This window comes from Ranitomeya variabilis, chromosome 4 (genome assembly GCF_051348905.1).
Source record: "Ranitomeya variabilis isolate aRanVar5 chromosome 4, aRanVar5.hap1, whole genome shotgun sequence".
Classification (NCBI taxonomy): Eukaryota; Metazoa; Chordata; class Amphibia; order Anura; family Dendrobatidae; genus Ranitomeya; species Ranitomeya variabilis.
In genome coordinates this window covers 585,354,559-585,380,873 of record NC_135235.1, presented here as the reverse complement: position 1 = coordinate 585,380,873, position 26,315 = coordinate 585,354,559, and the positions used below count along the sequence as shown (strand labels likewise).

Below are 26,315 nucleotides of genomic sequence, written 5' to 3'. Positions count from 1 at the left end.
GCCCTGGGAGGAAAAGACAGGAAAAAACGGTTTGGAGGACGAGATAAGAGATCTATCTTGTATCCGGCGGACACTAGATCGCGGACCCACTCGTCGTGAACGACGGAGAGCCACGCGGCACTGAAGGAAAGCAGGTGGCCACCTACTTTGAGGGTGTCCCCCGGATACCACAGGGAGTCATTGTGTGGAAGGTCTGCCCGTTCTGGCACCTCTGGATCCCGGCTGCCTTGGCCTGCCTCTCCATGAAGGGGAAGGCTTAAAAGAGGCCTGTGAACCTCTGTCTCCACCTTGTGCCCAGCCGGAACCGGGAGATGTGGAAGTAAAGGACCAGTTTGAGTTGTAACGAAAAAAAAATCGGGACCGAGACTGGTTGGAGGTTCCGAAAAGGCCGAGAGGGTCTCTGTTGTGGAAGAAATTTACTCTTCCCTCCAGTGGCGTCAGAAATTAACTGGTCGAGCTTTTCGCCAAAAAGGCGACTGCGCTGATATGGGAGAGAAGTCAATGACTTTTTGGAAGTAGAATCCGCAAGCCAGTCCCTGAGCCATAAGGACCTCCGGATGGTGATGGCGTTTGCTGCTGCTTGAGAATCGCAGTCAGCGGCATCCAGGGACGCGGCGACTACAAAATCTCCAGCTCTCGCTATCCGAGTAGCGAGGTCTGCTATCTCGGGGGGGGGGGGGAAGATTGGTATCTAGTACTGCTGAAGACAAGACCTCAGGCAAGTGGGTCATAGCCTTAGCCACCCACGTAGCAGCAAAAGATGGAAGAGTGCGGCTGCTGAGGCTTCAAAAGCTGAACACGCCATATTGTCGATCTGACGATCGGTTGGATTTTTAATAGAGGCGCCCTCCGAGGAGGATAAAACAGATTTCGTAGCCAGGCGCGATACCGGAGGATATACAGGGGAGGATTGTGACCAATCTTTTCTTAGATCCTGGGCAAAGGGATATTTGGACTCCATGGGCTTCTGCCCTGTGAATCGTTTATCTGGATGGATCCTGTGAGATTCAACAATTTGCTTAAACTCGGGATGAGTGGCGAACACTCTGATCCCTTTTAGATAAGGGTTCCTCCTCAAGTCTCAAAGCCTTATTCACTGACTCAATTAGAGAGTCGAGAGTCTCCTGATCGTGATGAAATTCCTGATCTAGGGACGTGTCAGAATCGTCCTCTGAAACAGGTTCTCTACTAGCCCCAATGAAGGGGAGCGAAAAATGGGAGCTCTCAGAACCCGAAAACCAGTGATGGTCTTGGGATATGGCAGGAGTCCTTTTCCTGGAAGAGTGAGAACTCCTTGGCAAGGTACGACCCCTGGAGTACGAGGGGTTCTGACCATCGGAAGCGTCGTCCGTATTGGTGCCCTGGTTAGAGGAAGGGTCTCGGAACGAGTCTAACGCTTTTGCCAGGGATGCCATAGACCGGGAAAGAGAGATAGCCCACTCAGGGGGACTAGGCTCACTGGGTTCAGTATCAGCAACAGGTGGTTCCTGAGCCGTCACCGGTTCACAAGCTGTGCATAATGCAGTATTGTGACCCGGGGTAATGATACCTTACAAGAGGTACATGCAGCGAAAAATAGTGTGGGTTTTCCCAGACTTTTTGTGAGGCTTTGGTTGAGACACAGTAAAGCCTGGAGGAAAGCGCTTACTAGCAGGGGAAGGGTTAAGCTATGTTTCCGGGGCTTACCCATGGTCCTGTGTCTTGAGTCCCCAGGGGAGGTCCGCAGTGTGATGCCACGGGAGTTATGCACAGGAATCACTAATCCTGAAGGCTGTGATTGAAAAGGCTGGAGCAGCGCTGCAGCATCAGCCCTGTGGGTGTACCAAGATGGCCGCCGAGATCAGGAAGTGAGAAAGAGAGGGCGGCGGTAACTGCCGGTGGGCGTGGCCAAAACTCCGGCCTGTATGAAAGGGAAAAGCCAGGGGCTAAATTTTAAACCTGCGGTTGCGGCCTGCAACGCCGTGACCGCTATTAGCGCCATTCTTAAGCCACACTCTCTGAAGGAATTGCTGCACTGCAGACCACCCACGGACCCGGGCTTTAAGGTGCGGACCTCCCATACCCCAGGGACCAGGACCCCCAAGCGCTTCGGCCCCCGCAGTGTACTCACGGTAGATGCGGTGGGCCGGTGCTCAATCCACCGTCGCCATAGTCAGGGAGGGGGTGGAGAGCTTCTGCCGCCATGCGTCATCCGCTATATCAGTGGTGATGCAGAGGGGGACTGCACGGACGCCATTCATAATATGTCCGGCTATGCACCTGGCTCCTGGAGAGGTAGCTGGAGGGCTACTCCATGTGGTCGCCTGCTATGGAGGGGGGGGGGGGGGGGGGAGATCGGAACGCGAAGGAACCGTCGCCCGCAAGATGAGCTCAGGGCTGGCATCCAACGTTGCAGGAAAGGATACGGGAGGGACGCTCCACGTACTTGCCTGTTGCTGGTTCGGGGGAGATCGGAGCCTAGAAAGGATCAGTCACCCCCCATTCGCTCCGTTAAAGGAAAAAAATAGAACAAAAAATCAAAAATTGAAATAAAAACGGTGGGGTCTGAAACAGACCCAAGTGCCTCCTACAGACACTAAGCAAGAACTGGTTCACTGAGAGCCAGCAGGAGGGTGTATACTGCAGGGGAGGAGCTATTCTTTCTGTGTTTACTTAGTGTCCTCCTAGTGGCAGCAGCATAACAGCCATGGCCCTATGTCCCCCAATGAGGCGTAGGAGAAAAGCAAATATCAACGCCAACATGGCTCCTCAGAATAAGTACGCCAATGACAGTGAAAGGAAAACAGCAAAGGCACAACGTTGAAGACAACAAAGGGCAAATGAGACTCTTGAAGAGCAACAGCATCACTAGGACAAAAACAATGCATATAAGTGTAGGTGTTAAGTACATGAGTCCCCTGATGCAAAAGTCATTAGATTATCACAGGATGCCACAAGGTAACAATAGTATCGTGACATTACCGCTCTCCCGAAGCGATCGCATCGGGCCTCCATCTAGTTTATTAACCTCTATGTTCTTCCCATGGATCTTAACTGCTCATTTTCTAATTAGGAAAAATGTGGATTTCTCTGGAATAAGACCTCGGATCGCAGATATCAAGGTATCATTTTATTCAGCTTCCTATGACCTACGTGTCATGTAGACAGCTTAGGAGGGTTGATCCTACTGACAGATTCACTTTAAATGGGATGGGGGGAAAAAAAAAAAATAATAATTTACTACTCATGAGGATTCTTAATTTCTTCAGCACCATCTACTTAAGAAAAGGAATATTCTGGTTCCAGCAAATATCTACACTTTTACACATCATTAATATCAGTTCCTCAGAATTTCAAGATCTCTGCTTGACATCATTCAATATAAACCTTTGTTACTTCGAGTGGCTAAAGTCCTGGTGATGTAAAGGACACAGAGGTACACTGCTCATTACATCACATACAGCACAAGTCTGATTAGTGGGATCTAGATCATTTATAAAGGCATGTGGTCCACAACCCCCCAAAGTCTGAGTATTGGTGGGTCCCTGCAGTCAGACGGGTGTAGGAATGGGTGCATAGTTGTGGCTTTGCAGAGCCTATCCACCTCCATGAGAATTTGGGGGAGGGAATATGAATGGAGGTAGGCAAGTGGCATCAGTCAAGAGCAGCGCAGTAAATGACCACACACAGCTGTGTATACAGAATATACATTTATATTATAGGCCAGAAATGTGTACACCATAATAATAAGTACAGGGATAAAACACTGGGATGCAGAAGCCATATCTCCTCCGGTTATGTACAACCCGTTCACGTCACACAGCGCTTCCTGCTTCCAGATATACTGTCCATGCATTACAAAAGATGGACACCCCAATAACCCTCCCCGCCCCTCCAAACCCACCCCCTAAACACTGATCATAGCCCTGCCATGCAGCCCAAACCATAGACAAGGCAGGGGAGAACCCCCCTCCCCAACCCTCTCCCATCCCCTCCGTACGCTCACCTCCATGAGCGTGCAAGGCTTGAAGAGGCAGTAATGGAGCAACGGTCAAAACAAGATGGGTACCAATACTGTAAATGCCCGACCATGGGGGCAGCGTGCCAGCCACCTTCCATGCATGTGAAATGTTTATTAGAAATTAACTAAGTGAATATAAAAATGTAAGTACACCTCCCAGCTATGCAGGAAACGTCTGCCTGTTCACAGCTGAGGGTTTGCTGCATTTGCAGAAAAAAAATGAAAAGTGTTCATTTATGGGGCTGGATAAAAGTCATGGGTATAAACTGAGCAGGTGGTCTTGCAGCATCCCATGATGGCCATTACTACCCCTTCAGTAGGGTCGGTATCCCGATAAGAGCTGAGTAATATTCATCAGCAGGTTTATCAATTTCTAACAAAATGAAGCATAATACAATATTAACATCTCAGAGCTCTGGATATTAAAATACCAACACTAAAAACAACGGGTCGCCACCGGCTCTGCAACACGGGTGGTGGTGGGACTATAACCATCAGTTTGCTGGGTGCTGTAGTTCCACCACCACCATCTTGTATACAAAGCAGGTTGGTGACCATCTTGCTAATCTAAAAGATTGCCCCCCCAGAGCCATCAGATTATCTTATGACAAGGCACGAGACACACAGTTTGGAGGGTCCGATGCAGTCGATGTGACAGAAGGCCCCACAGCCCTCGCACATGGTCATGGCTTTGAAGCTGCAGGAACATCTCAGCGACACCTGCTCTTCCCCACCGTCTCCGTGTTCGGAAAAGACTTCTACGGAGAGCGAGGCGCTGCCCGTAATCGCAAAATCTCCAGGTGAGGAAGAGAGACGGACCCCTGCGGAGTAACAGTAAGACTCCACATCCTGCGACAGCATCTCCAGGAAGGCGTCCTTCATCTTGTGAGGGGGAGACATGGCCAAGTCTGCAGGCAGCTGGATGCGGACCCCCACCTCCTTAGGAAACTGGATGAAGGGCATATCCAATAATGAGGGGACTTTACTGGCAAAGCCAGACAGGTTATTGAGCGAGTGTTTATGCTGTCCAGAGCCGTCCTGGTGCGACATCTCCTTCAAGGGGCGATGGTTGGCTGATGGCTCAGTAGGGGTGCCAGCGCTGCCATGCATTTCTGCCTCCAGATTGGTGGGTGACAAACCAGAAGGCAGGCATAACCTTACCTGCCCATCATTAGTGCCCACTAAAAATCTGCCAACCTTGGTTGTGGGCTCAGGGAATTCGTCCTCCAGAACTGTGTTCGTTATACAAGGGATAGCACTGAGGGGTAAAGAGGTTGCCAGATTTCCCCTAAAATCACCATTTATGGAGTCAGAAATGGGCGTACGCTCGCTAGCGGTCTCAGATGCGGGCGACTGTTGGGTCACCAATGTCTCTTGTACGGACCCTGCCTGAATAGCACCATGGTGTGGGTCCAACTCATTTGGCTCCTGTGAGTTGTTGACTGACGGAGACGAAACATTGTCCTGATGACAGCCGTAACAACATGGGTCACCAGCATAGTCCAATATAGGGTTGGGTATTGAGGGGTCATTGGCATGCACTGGCAATAGCCCCAGGGGTGAGGTTTTAGTTGTGTCCAATAAGTGTGTATGCACTATGGAGGACGTAGGGAGCACCAGGTGCTCGGTGCAGTCCGCTGGCACTGCATCCGGCTTCTTTTCAGGACAATCCTTTTCAGTCGAACACGGTGTGACTTGCTTGATCCTGTTCTGAAAAGTGTTGGAGACATCACCCAGGACATGTCCCTCGATGGGTGTCACCAACATCCTCTCATCACTGCACAGGCCTGTGCACATGTTCTCCTCCTCCGTGTCTGCCACTTGAACATCTTTCTCACCACCCAGGGAGTTGTCCACTGGGACAGCCACCTTATCCAGGTGTCGTTCTTTGGTAAGGGAGTCGGTCATGCTAAGCTCATCACTGCAGTCAGCCGTAGCACTTGACACCCAGCTGATTTTGACTCGCGGGACCTCTGGTTTTTCCGGTGTCATTGTAACGGCCGGCAGTAATTGTGTTCGGCAGCAATTTGCTGATTTCTCTTGGTGTCTTCGCTTTCTGCTTCTTCTTCTAGAGCCTCTAGATCGGCTTCTTCTTTTGTTCGGGTGCTGGAGACCGCTGTTGACGCTACCTCGACCGTCGCCACTGGTGGTTTGGGAGTGATGGTCACCGGTCTGACTGTCAGCAGGCGAGCAGGGAGAAGGCCAGCACCCAGTGGGATCAGGGTTTGGGATGATCCGGGGGCAGATCTGGTAAGCTGGCAAACCTTTAACCACCCAGGGAGGTTTGATCCGAGAAAGCTGTATCTGGGGAAAGGGCGGCAGGGAGAAAAAGCTAAAGTTAGTCCATTTACTTCATATTACACACACCCAGGTTATATCAGCAGGGCTCAAGTACAAAAAGTGTGATTTTACAATATATAATGCACAATAAAGTATTACACAAGACCAAATATATGTACACACATTACACATATGAATATATCATACACACATGTACAATATTAGACAGGAATACATTTTATATACACACACTTTTTTTTTCTTTAAAGTACATAAAATGAAGGAACATTCGGTCTCATACCCGGATTGGTGGGACTTTTGGTTCTTCTTTGGTGGGCTGTGGCTTTTCGGGGTGAACACTCTGAATTGTGTTACGAAAGGACTGACGCTGTTCCATCCGTGGCTTCTTATCGAGGGAGGGGCTGGAGGTCTCTGGTTCTGTGGCCTTCCGTTTCTGCTCGGAGGTAGTTTCGGGGTGAAGCTCGGGCACTCTCTCGGAGGTGGATGGGAGGTTCATGTCAACTCTTGGCCACAGTCTGTCCTCCGCAGGTAATGGATCAGATTCTGTTTTCTCTTGGGGAGGGGAGGAGGCAGCTTTTGCAGCTGCTGGGAGATGATGTTGGATCTTGCCGACATTCCTGTAGAGACTCCTGCGAGTTCTCATGCGGACCTCAGGAGCAGTCTCGTGGTTCTGAGCAGGTTCTGAGATTGTTCTTGGCCTTTCTTGGTGAAGACGCGTCAACTCATTAGATTTCTCTTCTGGATCAGATCCCAGCTCCTCAGAATATCCAAGCCTAAGAAAAACCAAGGCACATCATTAGTTGTCAGGGCCATGACCACCTTACTCATAGGCTAGCAGTCAAGACAAATATGGTCTACCAGAAACTAATATAAAATGGGTGGAGTGCAATAAGACCAAAATATTTAAGGGTGTCGACAAGAGAAAGGGTGGGCTGCGACAACCTCATCAATAGATGTGTGTATGAACAGTGACAACCTAAGTATCAGGTGTTGGAAGGTCCCTGCCACGAGAACCCCCAAAAGATGAAGGATTTTCAGTGCAGAACTGCATGCGATGGGTCCGGACTACAGGGGGCACTGGTGCAGTCCAGACCTTATCCCAGAGGGATTACACCCAGAATGACTTACTTTTGTCCATAGAAATCTTCAAAGAACTTCTCTTTCCAGTCCTCGACTTTTTTCTCCTTCCCCATCTCCTGCCTCATCCGGAGCTGAGCTTCAGGGGTGAATTCACCTGCAGGGAACGCAAGAACAATCACCTAAGAGGCTCCTTAACAAGGAGATAAAGACACAAACTTCATGTGCCAGGCGCCTACCTTCTGCCAGCCTCTCTCGCCATCTCTGGCAAGCGTGAGCAAAAAATTCATTATTCAGGGCGCTACCACTCATCCGCAACTGTCCATCTGGACTGACCTGTGGACCGATGGGGAATGTACATGAATGATGAGTCCAATTATGAAGAGAGATTTTTTTTTTGCTTATTTTGTGTAAAAATAAAAACGTCTCACTGTCCCTACAACTGTATCCAGTGGAAACAACATGAACACATTAAGATTGATTTCTCTACTGTCCTGATTGTTTGCTACAATGTATCAGAGCAGGTAACCGCTATCAGAGAACAGATAAAACGGTACCAAACCCTCAGCTGTGCGACATGCACAGTCAGAACAAGTTTGATTGTACACAACTTTCCCATCTACAAGCATGAAGCCGAGATCTTGGGGAATTTATCAACAAATCACATTAGAAAGTTGCTGAACTTTTCACGATAGTTTGAGTTCTGTTCCAATCACTTCCACATCGGGAGTGGATGTCTACACAACGTACCAGCGGGTATCACTAGACATGACACCACCTGTCCCATTCATCTCCTGACGAGAAAAAGAGTGGAAGAGTTGAGAAAACCTTAAAAGGGTTATTCCCATCTTCATAGTACATGGATATTGTAAAAAAATAGGCACATTTACTATTTACTGCTTCTAAAAAATTTCCAGCCATTCTTGAGATATTAAGACTTTTCTTAGGTTTAGGTCACTGCCTCGGGGACTGACCACTGCAGCAGTCTAGTTTGTTAGCGCAAGGTCACGAGCCCCAGCAAGTTTTGCCCAGTGTCAAACCAGTGTTTACAAGATCAATAAACAAGTAAGCACTGCACATATTCTGGTAACAGTGGTAATCGGTCTCCATGGCAACGAGATGTAAACAAGTGTTAGTATGTAAAAAATTGAACATTTAAAATAGCCGCAAATTACAAAATTGCCAGTATTTACAGGCACTCTGACAATGCGCATGTAGGAAGACGGGAATAACCTTTAAAAAGGGATTTGCCAACTATTTAAAGTATTAATAGTTGAGGGTTTTTTTTTTTTTGGTTATAGCATGGACACCCCCCTTAATGACCAGCCCAATATTTTAGCGTTTTCACTTCTCCACATTGGAGCAGCTGAAATTTTCTTTTTCACGGTTGTGGAAATACGAGGATATAATATGTGGATATCTAGTAATCATATATATTACAACTCCAGCTATTCTTGTAATAGTTTTCTTTATTCGGATTTTTATACAGTTGATATTTCACACTAAATAACCTGAATAGTAATTAAATCACCAGGTTATTAGGGTGATGTGGACACAATATGTACCGTATATACTCGTGTATAAGCTGAGATTTTCAGCACATTTTTATGTGCTGAAAACGTCCCCCTCGGCTTATACACGAGTCATGGTCCCAGGGGATCGGCAAGGGAGGGGGAGCAGCAGGAGCTGCTGTATGTCACATCATACTCACCCACTCTTAACGTGATCGCTGCACATCCCTGGATCACTCTGTTGTCCCGGCGAGGCAGCTTGTTCCTGTGGTCAGCGGTCACATGGTAGCGCACACTAAAGTAATGAATATGGCGTGGAGCGCATATTCATTACTTTAATGAGCGGTACCATGTGACCGCTGAACACAGGAACAAGCTGCCGGTCCCGGGACAACAGAGATGCAGCGACAGCGCGAGCAGAGTGAGGAGGATGGGGGATGAGGGAGAAGGACGGGTGGAGCCGAGCGGAGCCATGCACACAACGGGGAGGACAGAGGAGCACGGGGGGAGCCGAGCGGAGCCATGCACACAACAAGGGGAGGACAGAGGAGCACGGGTGGGAGCAGAGCGGCGCCATGCACACAGCAGGGGGAGGAGCCATGCACACAGCAGGGGGAGGAGCCATGCACACAGCAGGGGGAGGAGCCATGCACACAGCAGGGGGAGGAGCCATGCACACAGCAGGGGGAGGAGCCATGCACACAGCAGGGGGAGGAGCCATGCACACAGCAGGGGGAGGACAGAAGGACGGGAGAAGCCGAGCGGAGCCATGCACACAACAGGGGGAGGAGCCATGCACACAACAGGGGGAGGACAGAAGGACGGGAGAAGCCGAGCGGAGCCATGCACACAACAGGGGGATGAGCCATGCACACAACAGGGGGATGACAGAGAAGGACGGGAGAAGCCGAGCAGAGCCATGCACACAACAGGGGGAGGACAGAGAAGGACGGGAGAAGCCGAGCGGAGCCATGCACACAACAGGGGGGAGGACAGAGGAGCACAGGGGAAGCCGAGCGGAGTCATGCACACAACAGGGGGAGGAGGGAGGAGCCATGCACACAACAGGGGGAGGACGGAGGAGCCATACACCCAACAGGGGAGCCACAAATGCCAGGACAGTGATGAGGGGACAATACATACCCGGCTTATACGTGAGTCAATAAGCTTACCCAGTTTTCCGTGTCAAAAATTAGGTGCCTCGGCTTATACTCGGGTCAGTTTATACTCTAGTATATACGTTTTGGTTTTTTTTTTTTTTATAAAAAATATACACCCTCGCATTTTTAATTTTTTTTTAATTATTATTTTATGTTCCCCTTGGAGTCAGGGACATGTAATATCCCCAAAGATCATTGATTTGTACTGCTTCTAAGCACAGCATCCATCGGGGCCCCAGTTAAGGAAATTCAAATGCACCCAACCTCTCGCCTAGGGCACCCACCATCTGCATAGTGCACCCACCTGTCGATCCACGTCTGGGAGGAGCAGTAGGAGCTGCTGTTGGAGGTGAGACGGGAGAGCGTTGAACGTCCGCACATTTATCAGGGCACGTAAATTAGTGTTCACCAGTATGGAGCCGGGAGTCTCAAAATCGATCTCCTCCTCCTTCTTCTTCACTTGTCCTGCAAAAAGAAAACAAACTTAACACGGATTGGGATCATTCACATTTTATTCAGCAATTTCCCACCATTTTGTGAGCTAAATCCCTCTTGGCTACATAAAAAGTACTAGCACAAGTCAGATATAACAATCAGGAGAGATTTGTGCTGTTGACATAGAAGGTTTTCTACCCTGGATAGAATGGAAACAAACGCATTATGAAAGCTGCAGAACTTGATTGATAATACGGCTCAGCAGACTGCACAATGTAATTTGACCGACCTGGAGCAGAGATGTTCTTTAGGTTTCTCAGATGATGGGTGGAGGTGCCACTCAGTCTGCGAAATGCCAGGCTGCCCCTCAAAGATGCGCTGCTGGACGACTCGCTTTCTACGCGGGAAACGGACAAACCTGGAGCCAAAATGATAAAGTGATATGTTGCCTTACAGAGGAACCTTCACCACATTTTACGTGCTAAACTGGCCCCACCAAGGTCAAGTTGCTGAAAACCTTAGTAAAACTTATTTTTAAATTTATCATCTCTGTTGCGAAAACATTAGCTTGTAAACTTTACATGACAAATTTGGGATGATAACGGGGGGAATCTTATAATCTGAATGTAGCTTACTGGGGGAGGGCTGCTGCGGTGGAGCGGGGTCCCAGGAGGCAAGGGCACTGCTGCAGGAAGCTGGCGGCAGCAGGAGTGGGGAGATACTGCTGGCGCTGGGTTGGGAGGCGGAGGGTGTTCGGCAATGTGCAGCCTCAAGACTTTCAGAAATTTTCGGGAGTCCCCTGCATTTCCCATCCTTTTCCTTGTGGTGGACTTTGGGAAAATGGCCGCCAGAGGAGACGCATGCGCCGATTGAGATCTCGGCTCCCAAAGTCCACTGTAGTGAAAAGGATGGTAAGCGTGGGGACTCCTAACATTTTCTGAAAGCACAGAGTCTGGGCAGCCCCGCACCATGGAACACCCCTCCTTCCAGCCCGGGGTCCTCAGTCTCACTCCTCATACCGTCTCCAGGGACACTGCTCTAGGGCAGGAGCGCCCCCCAGTAAGCTACTGGAAAAGAGGACTAAAATTTACACCATCGTATTATTGAAAATATTTTTTTCCTATTTTCTTCCCCAAAATTTGGAGTGTGTCTTATGCTTCAGTGCATCTTATAATCTGCAAAACATGGTACTTTTCTGGGAGCAGTTACTATGGGGGCAGCATCCAAGTGTCAATGATACATTAAATGTCTACCAAAACCATTACCTTCTGACGAATCACAATACAGTGAAATCCCAAATCAAAACAGCTTTATAAGCCACAATATAGTTTATTATGGTATTATTGTATTTATAATCTATAATGAAGTAGATGCGAATACCTTCTTATAGTGATAAAGTTCTTTCTGCCTGCAGCCACCACAAGGGGGAGCTCACCACATACAGAATGACACCGGACCGTATGGCGAATGTCCTCACCTGAAGTGGATGGCAGATGAGCCCCATTTACTTTGAGAGGTGTAAGGACGACCCGAGGCAGCAGCACCCCACTTCTTCTCTTCTGCTTATTCATCTAAAAACGCAATGATAATGTAAGAATAAAGCCCAACGAATAATAGGGTCCGAATCCTACATAATAACAGTGTCCCCCTGATTGCAAAAGCAACACAGTGATCTTATTTAGGCGACGCCGATCAAGATGCTGCACTTCACAGTAGCGTTCGATCTAGTACTGACCTGTACTAGCGACCTGGTTTCCCTGACGTGCGACTCTCGAGAACAGGACGCGCTGACGGAGGTTTCTGAGGCAGCAGAGAAAAAAAAAAAAAAAGGACAAACTTAATGAAGATATTCAGTCACACTAATATTAAACGGGTTGTCCATGATGCTGACAACACAAGCCCTATGTCCCCCCAGTAATACAATAACACCTACATGTATACTCACCTCCAGTGTTGGGCTAGCGTTACATTGTTACATCATGAGAGCCAGTGCCAACACCGGAGGGGAGTATAACTTATTATACTGGGTGCAAACATATGGGTTGAAAAGGAGTTGTACGAGAAGTGGACAACCCCTTTAACTTTGCTTCCATAGCAGTTTACCAGCTTGAAATGTAGTCTGCAGTGTTAAAAATGGAGATTCTTCAAAAGGTCACCCATGTCATAAAATGTTTATGTACAGAACTGTCGCAAAAAAAATGCTGCAGAACAAGAATGCTTTAAAAAGTGTTAATATATATATTTTTTTAAAGAATGAAAAAAAAGAAAAATGTTGCTTGGCCTGGTTTCATTCATTTTTGTGCAAAGCATTGTGGTCGCACTCTGCAGAAGATCTCTCCCTGCCCCCGTCATAGATCTCACCTGCAGGCACTAAGCCGCCCTCTGTCCACTGGCTTCCCTCCTCATCTGCGGTGTCCTCCGTGTCCCCTTCGTCCGGCAGCGACACCACACGAGACCATTGTACTGCGTTCTTCTGCCAGAGAACAAGCACACATGAAAGGCTGCACAAAGCTACAATATGAGCAGCCCTCCGGGGAAGGAGAACTAGCCTCACTGCTTCCGACAACTGTACCAAAAGCCGGCGGTGTCCCACACTGACCCCTGCTCACATGTTCAGCCTTACTTATTTAACCATTAACAATAAATACCCAAGTCCCAAACTCTGTTTTGATTCATTCAAAAAACATTATGGTGGTTGAAGCTCCTTTTACTGATCCACTGCTCCCAATCCCCAGAATCGGGTGGCATAGAATTGCATATATTTACACTACCCAAATTCTAACTACCATCAGCCACCACTAGGGGGAGCTCACCACATACAGTTACACTGCATCTACTGTCCTCAGTGGCAGAGCTCCACCTAGTGGTCACTGCAGGTAGAACTTTGAAATAGTTACATGATAAAGCAGGAGGTCAGGAGCCCTGAAAAAGCGCTCTAGTCCCTATGAAGAAGCTTTTGGGTCCAGAATTTTCTATCAAGTCCAAAATATAAAAGGTGGGCCGCATGTCATGAACACATTATGATTGCGGTTTATAATATGGTCAATACACCAGTATAATGAGTAGTGACAGCACTAACCTTCATAGTGAAGAGACTGATGCGGCCGGGGAGCTTGTAAAACATGGCTTCTCGTGTCCTGGAGTTGGACTGCAACATGGCGTTCAGACAAGCCAGAGGGGAGGAAATGCTGCAAAGGATGAAGAAAATCAATTTGAGGGGTACCCAAGCATTTAAGGAGAACCCGTCTTCACTCGATGTCTCGGTTTTAGTAAATACTATAAAGCATTTTCTTTTCTAATACCCCCGTGAACAGCACAGAAGTGTAGAAAGGTGCGCTAAAGAACTGCTGCGCTATCAGTAATACAAGGCTGTACTAAACTGTCAAGAGAGAATTCACTGCCAGCAGTTCTTTTATTTTTTACACCTCAGGCAGAGAGGACAAGTTCTGTACTTGTGACATGCAAGAAAATAATTTGATATTAACCCCCCATAATGATTTATTTTCTGGCATATTGCCAAAATGTCACTTGGTGCTTTATACACACAAGCAACGTCACGCAATTTTGCATCAAAGAATAATATAAAAAAAAAAAAGCATTAAACAATTGAAATTTGTGGCCCAAACAGAAAGTTAGACACCTCAGAGTCTCCATGTAGCACCTAGGCTTAGGTCTATATGTCAAATATTCTTTATAAAATCAGATCTGCAGAGAACATTTTTTTTTTTTAATTTTCAAAAAGCTTTTTTTTTTTCTTTTTAATGCCGATTCAGTTCAAGTGCCTCTGAGGGCTCAGATGGGAATGAGCACAAATCACTGCTGCAAAAATAATCATGGCTCATTTTGGGTGGGGACCCTGCAAGCATTTATGATATACAACATGTCTCCGAAGTTCCAAGCTATAAATTTTGCTTTTTCTTCTAACAAAGAAAAATGGTCAAAATAACAACAAAAAAACCCAGTGCTTTAAGACCTGAAATAATGCAAAGAAAACAGGTTCATAATCATTTAGAAACAACAATACTAATGTTTTAACTCAGGAAGAGATCAGAAATCAATATTTTGTGGAATAACCATGATTTTTAATCACAGCTCTTATGCGTCTTGGCATGCTTTCCACCAGTCTTTCACACTGCAAAAATGTAAGCAGTTCTTCTTTGTTTGATGGCTTGTAACTATCCACCATCCTCTTGATTACATTCCAGAGGTTTTCAATGGGGTTCAGGTCTGGAGATTGGGCTGCACATGACAGGGTTTTGATGTGGTGGTCTCTTAATTTTTGCCAGAGCTGTATTTGGCAAATAAAGGGTTGTTGAAAAGATTAGCAACTAAATGTCTTGGCGATTTTAGCATCTCTGATTGCCATTGGTGAACTAACACAATTTCACTTATAGCAAGAGACTGGAAACCCGTACAGATGAAATAATGATGGCAGTGATATCCAGTATATATCTGTATTTAGAGGATTGTCTAGTCTGTTACAATGTGTCAGTCCAAATAAAATGGATGAGTCTTGAGCTCCAGCTGATCCCCTAGACTGGGTACAATTGAAAAAACCCTCAGATGTGAGAAATTTTAGGTCTACAGAGGTTTTAAGATTTTATTTATTCACTCAAAGCAAGCAGTGATCCTAAAACCAGTGAGAAATTGTAACTCAAAAGCAAATCAGAATAAAGCAGAACTTGTAAGCATGCAATAATTAAACCTGGATTGACATAAGAACGGCCCTTTAAATCTTGGACCAGCCACTCCTCCACGGTCACACAGTCTTACCTTCTGTAGATACAACGGACAAAGACGAGCAATAAATACGGAAACAAAAAAGAGAAAAAGCCACAGTCAATAAAATATTACAGTCATCTTGTGAGTAATAAAATCAACTGAAACCAGAAAGCAACAAAAGAAACTCATGACAGCTATATAACTCTCCAACGAGTAAATCCCTCTTCTCCGCCGCCCAGCACTTTCCTGCCTTGCGAAACTTACTTTGTCTCCTTAAGTCCCTCGGCCTCGATCACATTCAGGATCTGTTTAGGAGTCATTGGCGCATCCGAGTAATTCTCCAAAACCTGCAAGGAGAGGAACGGTCAGCCATGCAGATTCACAAGACATTCCGTTTTCATAAAGGAAATAAAACAATCCACTGTGTTCTGCCAAGTGTGGGTTCTGCATGGGCGGAGCATGAAGAAAGGATTTTATTTTTGAGCTCCACCCCTTGGATCCTGAACTAATACATTGTATTAGTTTTATGCAGGGTATCTATGTGCTCCTCGTGTTTGCATAGGAATCCTCCCACAAGCCAAAGACCTATTGACAGGGAGTCTAGACTGTGAGCCCCAATGGGTAGAGTGCCGACAATGTCTGTAAAGCGGTGTGAAATTAATGGTGATATAAAAGTGAGTAAAATAAATAAATCCAGTGGCTGATCTGCCCATTCCTAGCATGATTTACACTGCAGCTCTCCTCTACTAGGGCAAAGCAATGATCAGTGCCTACTTCACCCTTCCATCTGCTGAGTTGTGCATTATGCGTATGATAACTAGCCAATAACCAGATCACTACGATCTATGAACTTCCCCATCTAATAACTACAGCAGCTGCATGGTAGATAGTTACAGCAGTACGGTCCTAGAACGATGGGCAGCAGTATTAACAAATCCATATTTGTGATTTCATTCCTTGTCTTCTGCTGCAAAGAAAACACTACAACGACCTCTGCACAATAGAAATCTAATCAGTAGACTCCCACCAGTTATCTACTCCATTATACATAGGGGACTTATGAATTATGTGGATTTTACTCCAAATATTACCGGTGTTTGCTTCTCCTGTACTGATCCTGAGTTACATCCTGTATTATACCCCAGAGCTGCACTCACTATTCTGCTGGTGCAGTCAGTGTACATACATTACATTACTTATCCTGTACTGATCCTGAGTTACATCCTGTATTATATCCCAGAGCTGCACTCACTATTCTGCTGGTGGAGTCACTGTGTACATACATTACTTATCCTGTACTGATCCTGAGTTACATCCTGTATTATACTCCAGAGCTGCACTCACTATTCTGCTGGTGCAGTCACTGTGTACATACATTACTTATCCTGTACTGACCCTGAGTTATATCCTGTATTATACTCCAGAGCTGCACTCACTATTCTGCTGGTGCAGTCACTGTGTACATACATTACATTACTTATCCTGTACTGACCCTGAGTTACATCCGGTATTATACCCCAGAGCTGCACTCACTATTCTAATGGTGGAGTCACTGTGTACATACATTACTTATCCTGTACTGATCCGGAGTTACATCCTGTATTATACTCCAGACAGTGGCGTAACTAGAAAGTTATGGGCCCCGATGCGAACTTTCAAATGGGGACCGCCCCAACCATGCAAAAATGTTTTCCACCCAAATTAAGATTTTACCTATTCATTTCGCACACTATTGCTTTTTTTCAAAGTTGTATAGTGTGATCTCAGTGGCGTAACTATCCGGTGCCCCATCCTGGTATATATCTGTCCCCCGTACTGCCATTGTTATGTAATTTATAAAAGAAAATAAACCATTATACTCATCAGGGGCTTACATAGAAGTCATGGGGATCCGTATAAGAAGTATAAGGCACCCCCATAGTACTCCTTATAATATAATGCACCCCCATAGTCCTCTATATAATATACTGCACAGTTCATAGTCATCCATATAGTATAATACACTCTCCATAGTCATCCATATAGTACAATAGTATAATACACTCCTCATAGTCCTCCATATAGTATTATACACTCCTCAGTCCTCCATATAGTATAATACACTCCTCATAGTCCTCCATATATTAAAATACACTGCTCAGTCCTCTATAGTATATTTTAATATATGGAGGACTATGAGGAGTGTATAATACTATATGGAGGACTGAGGAGTGTATACTATATGGAGGACTGAGGAGTGTATACTATATGGAAGACCGAGGGGTGCATTATACTATATAGAGCACTATGAGCAGTGTATTATACTATATGGAGGACTGAGCAGTGTATTACACTATATGGAGCATTATGAGGAGTGTAATACACTGCTCAGTCCTCCATATAGTATAATACACTGCTCATAGTGCTCTATATAGTATAATGCACCCCTCGGTCTTCCATATAGTATACACTCCTCAGTCCTCCATATAGTATACACTCCTCAGTCCTCCATATAGTATTATACACTCCTCATAGTCCTCCATATATTAAAATATACTATAGAGGACTGAGCAGTGTATTTTAATATATGGAGGACTATGAGGAGTGTATAATACTATATGGAGGACTGAGGAGTGTATAATACTATATGGAGGACTGAGGAGTGTATACTATATGGAAGACCGAGGGGTGCATTATACTATATAGAGCACTATGAGCAGTGTATTATACTATAGAGGACTGAGCAGTGTAATACACTCCTCATAGTGCTCCATATAGTATAATGCACCACCATCGTCATCCATGTTGTACAATTCACTTCTCATAGTCCTCGATACAGTATAATGCAGCCCACATATAGTATAATGCAGCCACCCCAGAGTATAATGCAGCCACCCCACAAAAGTATAATGCAGCCCCACCATACAATATAATGTAACCCCATAGAATATAATGCAGCCCCCCTCATAGTATAATGCAGCCCCTCCATACAGATGCAGTGAGAAAGACACGGGCAAATGATGACTATGCAGCAGGGGAGAAGGACACAAGGGGGCTAGGGGAGACAGGCACAATGGTGACACAGGGGGGCTAGGGAGCAAGGAAGACAGTCACAAGGGGACACATGCGGGCAAGGAGGCAGGGGAGAAGGGCACAAGGGGACTAGTGGGCAAGGGAGACTGACAAGGGGACAAGGGAGACTGACACAAGGGGACACGTGGGCAAGGGAGACTGACACAAGGGGACACGTGGGCAAGGGAGACTGACACAAGGGGACAAGGGAGACTGACACAAGGGAACACACAGGGACTAGTGGGCAAGGGAGACTGACACAAGGGGACACACGGGGACTAGTGTGCAAGCGAGACTGACAAGAGAGCTAGCAGGCAAGGGAGACTGACACAAAGGGACACACGGGGACAAGGGACGCAAGCACAAGGGGGCAAGGGAGACAGGCACAAGGGGACACAGGGACCAGTGGGCAAGGGAGACTGACACAACGGGACACAAGCGCGACAGGCACAAGGGGAGACATGGGGACTAGGAGGAAGGGGAGAAGGGCACAAGGGGGCAAGGGAGACAGTCACAAGAGGAAATAAGGGGACTCCTAGGGCAGAGTAGATAGGGACACACGGGGAGACGGAGCTGCAAGGGGACAGGGGAAAACGGGGGGAGACTTGGGAGCAAGGAAGAAGGGGGCACATGGATTATGAGGACAGGGTAGATGGGGAACACACGGTGAGAAAGGGGACAGGGGAGACTTGAGAACAGGGCAGACCGGTCACACGAGCGGCTGCTAATGACAGGAAGACAAATGCAGATCTGAGGCTTAAGGGACCCTTCGGCAGCAGGAGGAGGACGCAGCAACAGATTGCAGCTTTTAAGGTTTAGGCACTCAGCCACTCACTCAAGCAGCACCAGCTCCCTTCGACCAGTCTTTCCCTTTGGTGTGGCTCAAGGACCTGTGGACACGCCTCTCTCCAGTCACAAGGTTGGATCACGTGATCGCATTAAATCCATCTTCCCCCATGTAACTGGAGGACCTGCGGGGACGCCTCCCTGCTGTAATGGTTGGGTCCTTCTTCACTATTGCTGGACGGACGGGCCCCTAAGCAGTCCAGGCCCGGTCGCAGGTGCGACCGCTATAGTTACGCCCCTGACTCCAGAGCTGCACTCACTATTCTGCTGGTGCAGCCACTGTGTACATACATTACATTACTTATCCTGTACTGGTCCTGAGTTACATCCTGTATTATACCCCAGAGCTGCACTCACTATTCTACTGGTGGAGTCTCTGTGTACATACATTACATTACTTATCCTGTACTGGTCCTGAGTTACATCCTGTATTATACCCCAGAGCTGCACTCACTATTCTGCTGGTGGAGTCTGTGTACATACATTACATTACTTATCCTGTACTGGTCCTGAGTTACATCCTGTATTATACTCCAGAGCTGCACTCCCTATTCTGCTGGTGGAGTCACTGTGTACATACATTACATTACTTATCTTGTACTGATCCTGATTTACATCCTGTATTATACTCCAGAGCTGCACTCACTATTCTGCTGGTGGAGTCACTGTATATATGAATTACTGATCCTGAGTTACATCATTTATTGAGTGTCATAAATCTCCCAGCATTATCTACATTTGCACAGTGTAACTTTGGATTTGTTGCTGCTTGCATCAGGGCCAGACAAGCAATCATTTTTTATTAATTTGCCATTTCATTTTCTTGTTTCTTGCAATATGGATTTTATACTAAATCAAAAATTGTATGCAACCTGCCCCTTTGGGCAGGGGGGATGTGCCACCTAATCTGGGAGCAGCATGAGGTAGGAATAAATAATCTGATTCCAGTGATTAGTCACTGGGCTGCTTGCTGTAGTTTTGACAAATTATCATTTTTTTTATTCACAGGATAACAAAAACACAGAAATTGTAATAAACTCCAAGCACTGTATAGACAAAAATGGGTGGTCATCAGTCAGGATTTAGTAGTAGAACACGGCACTCGTGTCAGCAGGAGCATAAGTAGGAGCGCAAGCCATAGTAGAATATCTACAAAGTACATGGCACTCAGATGTAGAACAAAGAGGATTTATTTGCCATTCACCATTAACATACGACTTCAGCCTCAGGTTAGACCGTTTCCTATGGACGCCATGCCTTTAGCGGTATTCCCACTCTAGTCACTTTGTATCCGGTATAGTTTCAGCATTTAGTCCAATACATTTCTATGGCAATCTGTATATCTGAAGAAGACCGAAACGTCACATAAGTTTCACTGTGCAAATAAATCATCATTGTTCTAGATCATCTGAGTGTCAAAGGGATCAAGAAAAGATTAAAACCTTAAGTGTACGTGGGCACGCTGAGTAATTGAAGAAATTTCTGCATCTCTAAGCCTCGTTTTTCAACAGCACTGAAAGCTTTTTTGAGCTGCTGTGAGAAAGGTCACACAAGTTCACCAGCTGATGAGCTCCGGTGATGTCACGTAAGGCACCAGTACTGCAGCAGTGGTGCCATGAGATCACAGGGGCTCGTCAGCTGATGAACTCGTGTGACCTCTCTTACGGCAGCTCAGCACTATACACTGCGGGAGCGATGACGCTTCTGTCAGTCTGTAGCCGGCGGCTGGTTAGAACAGTCAAATCTCCCGATGTGACTCTTCTACAGGTGAGATCGCCGTGGGACACACTGGATTGGGGGTTGAGGTTTTTTTTTTCATTTACAATATTTTATTTTTTTTTGCAGGAGACAAGGGCATCAGGGATTTTGTGTTAGGCGAGTATAATGTGTTTTTTATTCAATTATTTTAAATGAACTTATTTTACGTTTGAGCACAGGTGTCGGCTAACAAGAGACTACATCTATCAGCAGCTCCTGCTGTCACGGTCATCAGTGACAGCAGATGTAGCCTGATGGGAGTAGTAGTCTCTAATCAGCCGTCGCCTGCTACCCTGAGGTAAGCTTTTTACCACGGGTCACGCTGACATCCGATATTGTGACCCCGCAGCGCTCTGACCGCAAATACTCAGGGAAAATTACTGATCATGTGCACAACACTTCAGGATAGTCATTGAATTAGGAGTTTTTTTGGCCCAATTCTGCAAGAACCCCCCCCATCCCCCAGAAAAAAAATGCACCATGTGCACACAGCCTTGACGCTGATAATTGTACTTCATTAACCATAGAAACATCTGACTAAAAGAGCCAGAAACACTGAGGCAGTAAACTGCGAGAGTCAGAATTTGTGTCAGTCTCAAAACTTTTGGTCAGGACTCCACGTCTGTGCTCCTTGTGTATGACTGATTATCAAGGAGCACAGAAATATTAAGAAATTAACAATTCAGTAATGATTAAAAAAAAATAAAAATCTAAATTTCAGCAAGTGCAATGCTTCCTTTATGTAAAAAGGAAAAAAAAAGCGCCTTGGGGCATATTCTTTTAGATTGTTAAATTATTTTTATTTTTTTGCTTTGGGCAAAATCACTTAGTCCTACATTGGATTATTATTGGTTCCTTTGTGTCAGTTTTTACAAACGCATCAACTTTTTTAGAATCTAAAAACGAAAAACATAACCAGAGAGCCACGTAATAATCAGTTATTTTTATTAATTCAATTTGTCTGTTCCTAAAATAGGAGGTCTGTAGACTGCTTCTCATAACCATCATTTGTAAATGCAGCTCTGGAGATTCTGCTGATTTTTTTTCTTTTTTTTTACTGCAATGCATTGCATAGCCCACATTACAGGGGGCTATCCTGGGCTTTTTTTATTTTTATCCTATGGGAAAAAGAACTGGCTGCTAGTTAGCCTGTAAGTTACTACGGTAGCCCCAGAAAAAAAAAATCCTGGATAACCCCACTAACCCCTTAACGACCGCTGATACGCCTGTTAACGGCAGCAGTTAAGGGTACTTATGCCTCAGTGCTGCTTTTTAACAGCACTGAGAAATAAATGTATAGCGCCCCCCCACCCCGCAGAGTCGGATTTTCACCGGGGTCTCGGCTACGACTCCAGAGAACATGATTCGGGTCAGTTTTTACCAACCTCAGTGTTGCGATTGCCATTATTAACAGTATAACGGCAACCACAAAAAAATAAGTCAGATTTTCCATTTATTTTCTCCTCTGATGTGATTACACATCAGAGGAGAGAGAAATAGGGTCCCCAGATTCCTCCCCCTGGTAGCTCCGGAGTCCCTGCAGTCTTCTTTTGGGAGAAAATAGCAGGCGCATGCGCAGTGCGCCCGCCGAGATCTTCCGTCCTGCACCAATAGGAAATGTTTCCTACTGGTTCATCTTGATCACTGTGATAGAGCCCATCACAGTAGTCAAAATAAAAAAAAGTAAGTCAAACCCCCACTTTATCACCCCCTTAGGTAAAATAATAATAAAAAAATGCATTTATTTCCATTAGGGTTAGGGTTGGGCTAAAGTTAGAGTTTGGCTAGGGTTGGGATTATGGTCAGGGTTGGGATTAGGGTTGGAGTTAGAATTGTGGTTAGGTACAACACGTGGTCTCCATACGTGACATGGCACCACCATTGATACAAGCCAATTTTGCATCCAAAAAGTCAAACAGTTCTCCCTCCCTTCTGAGCCCTGCGGTAAAACAAACAGTGGCTTTCCCCCACATATGGGGTATCTGCATACTCATCAGCCCCAACCCATCCTAAAATTATTTCTTCCATTGCCCCCCAGTATTATCTTGCCCACCCCCCATATTAACTTATCGCAGTATTATCGCCCCCATCCTCCCCCCCTGTATTATTTCTCCCATCCTCCCCCCCTGTATTATTTCTCCCATCGCCCCCATCCTCCCCCCCTGTATTATTTCTCCCATCGCCCCCATCCTCCCCCCCTGTATTATTTCTCCCATCGCCCCCATCCTCCCCCCCTGTATTATTTCTCCCATCGCCCCCATCCTCCCCCCCTGTATTATTTCTCCCATCGCCCCCATCCTCCCCCCCTGTATTATTTCTCCCATCGCCCCCATCCTCCCCCCCTGTATTATTTCTCCCATCGCCCCCATCCTCCCCCCCTGTATTATTTCTCCCATCGCCCCCATCCTCCCCCCCTGTATTATTTCTCCCATCGCCCCCATCCTCCCCCCCTGTATTATTTCTCCCATCGCCCCCATCCTCCCCCCCTGTATTATTTCTCCCATCGCCCCCATCCTCCCCCCCTGTATTATTTCTCCCATCGCCCCCATCCTCCCCCCCTGTATTATTTCTCCCATCGCCCCCATCCTCCCCCCCTGTATTATTTCTCCCATCGCCCCCATCCTCCCCCCCTGTATTATTTCTCCCATCGCCCCCATCCTCCCCCCCTGTATTATTTCTCCCATCGCCCCCATCCTCCCCCCCTGTATTATTTCTCCCATCGCCCCCGTCCTCCCCCCCTGTATTATTTCTCCCATCGCCCCCATCCTCCCCCCCTGTATTATTTCTCCCATCGCCCCCGTCCTCCCCCCCTGTATTATTTCTCCCATCGCCCCCGTCCTCCCCCCCTGTATTATTTCTCCCATCGCCCCCATCCTCCCCCCCTGTATTATTTCTCCCATCGCCCCCATCCTCCCCCCCTGTATTATTTCTCCCATCGCCCCCGTCCTCCCCCCCTGTATTATTTCTCCCATCGCCCCCGTCCTCCCCCCCTGTATTATTTCTCCCATCGCCCCCGTCCTCCCCCCTGTATTATTTCTCCCATCGCCCCCGTCCTCCCCCCCTGTATTATTTCTCCCATCGCCCCCGTCCTCCCCCCCTGTATTATTTCTCCCATCGCCCCCGTCCTCCCCCCCTGTATTATTTCTCCCATCGTCCCCATCCTCCCTCCCCCCGGTATTATTTCGCCCATCACTCCCAGCAGACACGTTGCTCGGGAGAGCCCACAATAGCCGCGCCGGCCCCTCCCCCAGAACAGTCCCTGCTTATAACCTCCTGCCCTCGCCTCCCCTCGATCACGGCTCCCGCCCCTCTCCGTACCATCTTGGCGGCCTCGGCCCACGTGCGTTCCCTGCGGCGCTTCTGTTTATCTCTCATGTTGTCCGGTCGCCGGGCAGGTCTGCGGGGGTCTCCGGGGTGGTCTTAGTATCCGCAGAGGTCGCTCGATTCAGGGATGTCGGGAGTTGTAGTCCGCTCCGGCCCGGGCAGCTTCTACACACCGGAACCACACTCCCCACAATGCACTGCGATAGCCACTTCCGCCCCGCCTCAGAAAAAAAACACGTAGGCGGGACCAGAGTACGGGATTGGCTGAGGCGCAAAGCTCCCTTCTCGCGAGACTCAAAACACCTACCGTGACGTCCCTGGATAACTGCGCATTGGAAGGCGGGGCTAAGCGTCACGTGAGAGGAAAGGTGGGGAAACCTGTGCTCCGCCTACCGCAATGCATCATATGTATTGTTGTGTGTATGATGCGGTTCTGTCGCGTTCACACGTGATGCGATTTTTAAGGTCGTTAAAACCCATTGGTGATCACTGCAGATTTTTTTTCTTCGGATTGTGAACATGTCTTTGAAACCAAAGTATAGACCTAGGGCCGATTCAGCCATGCGTTTGCTCTAATTTGTACTGTGGGTTTTTCGTTTGCAACTTATTATTTTTTTTTTTTGTAATTTGAGCTTTGTTTAACCCATTCAGGACCGGGCCATTTTTGCCCCATTCCTGACCAGTCACATTTATGGTGTTTATTTCATCAGATGTAAAAAAAAAAAAAAATGAATAGGACTTAATTTTGTCATTTTTATTTTCCTAATATTGGGGAAAGTGATGAAAATTATGTCTATTTTTCTCTTTTTTTATGACCTCAAGGAACCGCTTAAAATTTCCGTATACTCTGGCCATATCTTTTTCTATGGGGGATGGGGCCAGAATGAGCTAATCATGAGCTGACCCCGCTATTATGTAACGTTTGTTTTATGTAAAGAGACCAGAAGTAGAATGGTGCCAGAAGAAATAACACAAATACACCTGGGGTACAAATAACACGTGGGGGAAATCGCTCTCGTCCTCTGGCTACCCTAAATCTGTAACCTTCCTGGCTGCAGAGGCTGGCGGATACAGGGGCTTCTCACTACATCAGAGTAGCATCAAAAAGTGACCCTCAGATACAGAGTCATCACAGAGTGATCTATTTCAAGTGATTATTTCTGTTAATGTTGATGATTATGGCTTACAGCCAATGAAAACCCAAAAGTCATTATCTCAGCAAATTAGAATAACAAAAACACCTGCAAAGGCTTCCTAAGCGTTTAAAAAGGTCCCTTAGGGTATGTGCACACGTAGAATGATCCTCTGTGGATTTGATAAATCCGCAGGGCAAAAACTGCACGTTTTTTCTGCGGATTTACCGCGGTTTTTGTGCGGATTCCACTGCGGTTTTCTATTATGGAGCAGGTGTAAAACCGCTGCGTATTCCGCACAAAGAATTGACATGCTGCAGAATGTAAACCGCGTTTTTTTCCGCAGCATGTGCACTGCGGATTGTGTTTCCCATAGGTTTACATTGTACTGTAAACGCATGGGAAACTGCTGCGGAAACGCTGCGATTCCGCAGCAAAATCTGCAGCGTGTGAACATAGCCTTAGTCTGTTTCAGTAGCTCCACAATCATGGGGAAGACTGCTGACTTGACAGATGTCCAGAAGGCAGTCATAGACACACTCCACAAGGAGGGTAAGCCACAAAGGTCATTGCTAAAGAAGCTGGCTCTTCACAGTGTGCTGTATCCAAGCATATTAATGGGAAGTTCAGTGGAAGGAAAAAGTGTGGTAGAAAAAGGAGCACAAGCAACCGGGATAACCGTAGACTGGAAAGGATTGTTAAGAAAAGGCCATTAAAAAATTATGGGAGATTCACAAGGAGTGGACTGCTGCTGGAGTCATTGCTTCAAGAGCCACCACACACAGACGTATCCAGGACATGGGCTACAAGTGTCACATTCCTTGTGTCAGGCCACTCATGACCAATAGACAACGCCAGAAGCGTCTTGCCTGGGCCAAGGAGAAAAAGAGCTGGACTGTTGTCAGTGGTCCAAGGTGTTGTTTTCAGATGAAAGTACGTTTTGCATTTTATTTGGAAATCAAGGTCCCAGAGTCTGGAGGAAGAGTAGAGAGGCCAC

At 46.8% G+C, this 26,315-nt stretch overlaps 2 protein-coding genes across 2 annotated transcripts in view; one reads left to right on the top strand and one right to left on the bottom strand.

Annotated features, from left to right (window-relative positions):
• The window catches only part of NOL4L (nucleolar protein 4 like), a 65,600-nt gene extending 53,571 nt beyond the window's left edge, over nt 1-12,029 (top strand). Inside the window, exon 7 of the mRNA XM_077253113.1 lies at nt 11,899-12,029. Coding sequence (XP_077109228.1) covers nt 11,899-11,933 — 35 coding nt within the window. The 3' untranslated portion in view covers nt 11,934-12,029. The remainder of the gene's footprint in view (nt 1-11,898) is intronic.
• On the bottom strand, nt 3,671-24,481 carry ASXL1 (ASXL transcriptional regulator 1). Its single transcript, XM_077253107.1, has 12 exons — nt 24,180-24,481; nt 15,471-15,553; nt 13,564-13,672; nt 12,846-12,957; nt 12,220-12,284; nt 11,962-12,055; nt 10,774-10,902; nt 10,354-10,514; nt 7,618-7,714; nt 7,430-7,535; nt 6,582-7,074; nt 3,671-6,304 (listed from the first exon to the last, which is right to left on the bottom strand). The coding sequence occupies exons 1-12, from the start codon at nt 24,234-24,236 to the stop codon at nt 4,598-4,600; spliced, it is 3,213 nt and encodes a 1,070-aa protein (XP_077109222.1). The 5' UTR covers nt 24,237-24,481; the 3' UTR covers nt 3,671-4,597.
• Between the last annotated feature and the right edge of the window lie 1,834 nt (nt 24,482-26,315).

Bases quoted from the DNA above. Each gene is read 5' to 3' on its own strand.
- ASXL1 (XM_077253107.1), bottom strand. From the start codon at position 24,236: ATGAGAGATAAACAGAAGCGCCGCAGGGAACGCACGTGGGCCGAGGCC. The intron at 15,554-24,179 runs GTACGGAGAGGG...CTCTCCTTGCAG, and splicing joins GGGCCGAGGCCGCCAAGATG to GTTTTGGAGAATTACTCGGA. The intron at 7,075-7,429 runs GTAAGTCATTCT...GGTTTTTCTTAG, and splicing joins GAAGATTTCTATGGACAAAA to GCTTGGATATTCTGAGGAGC.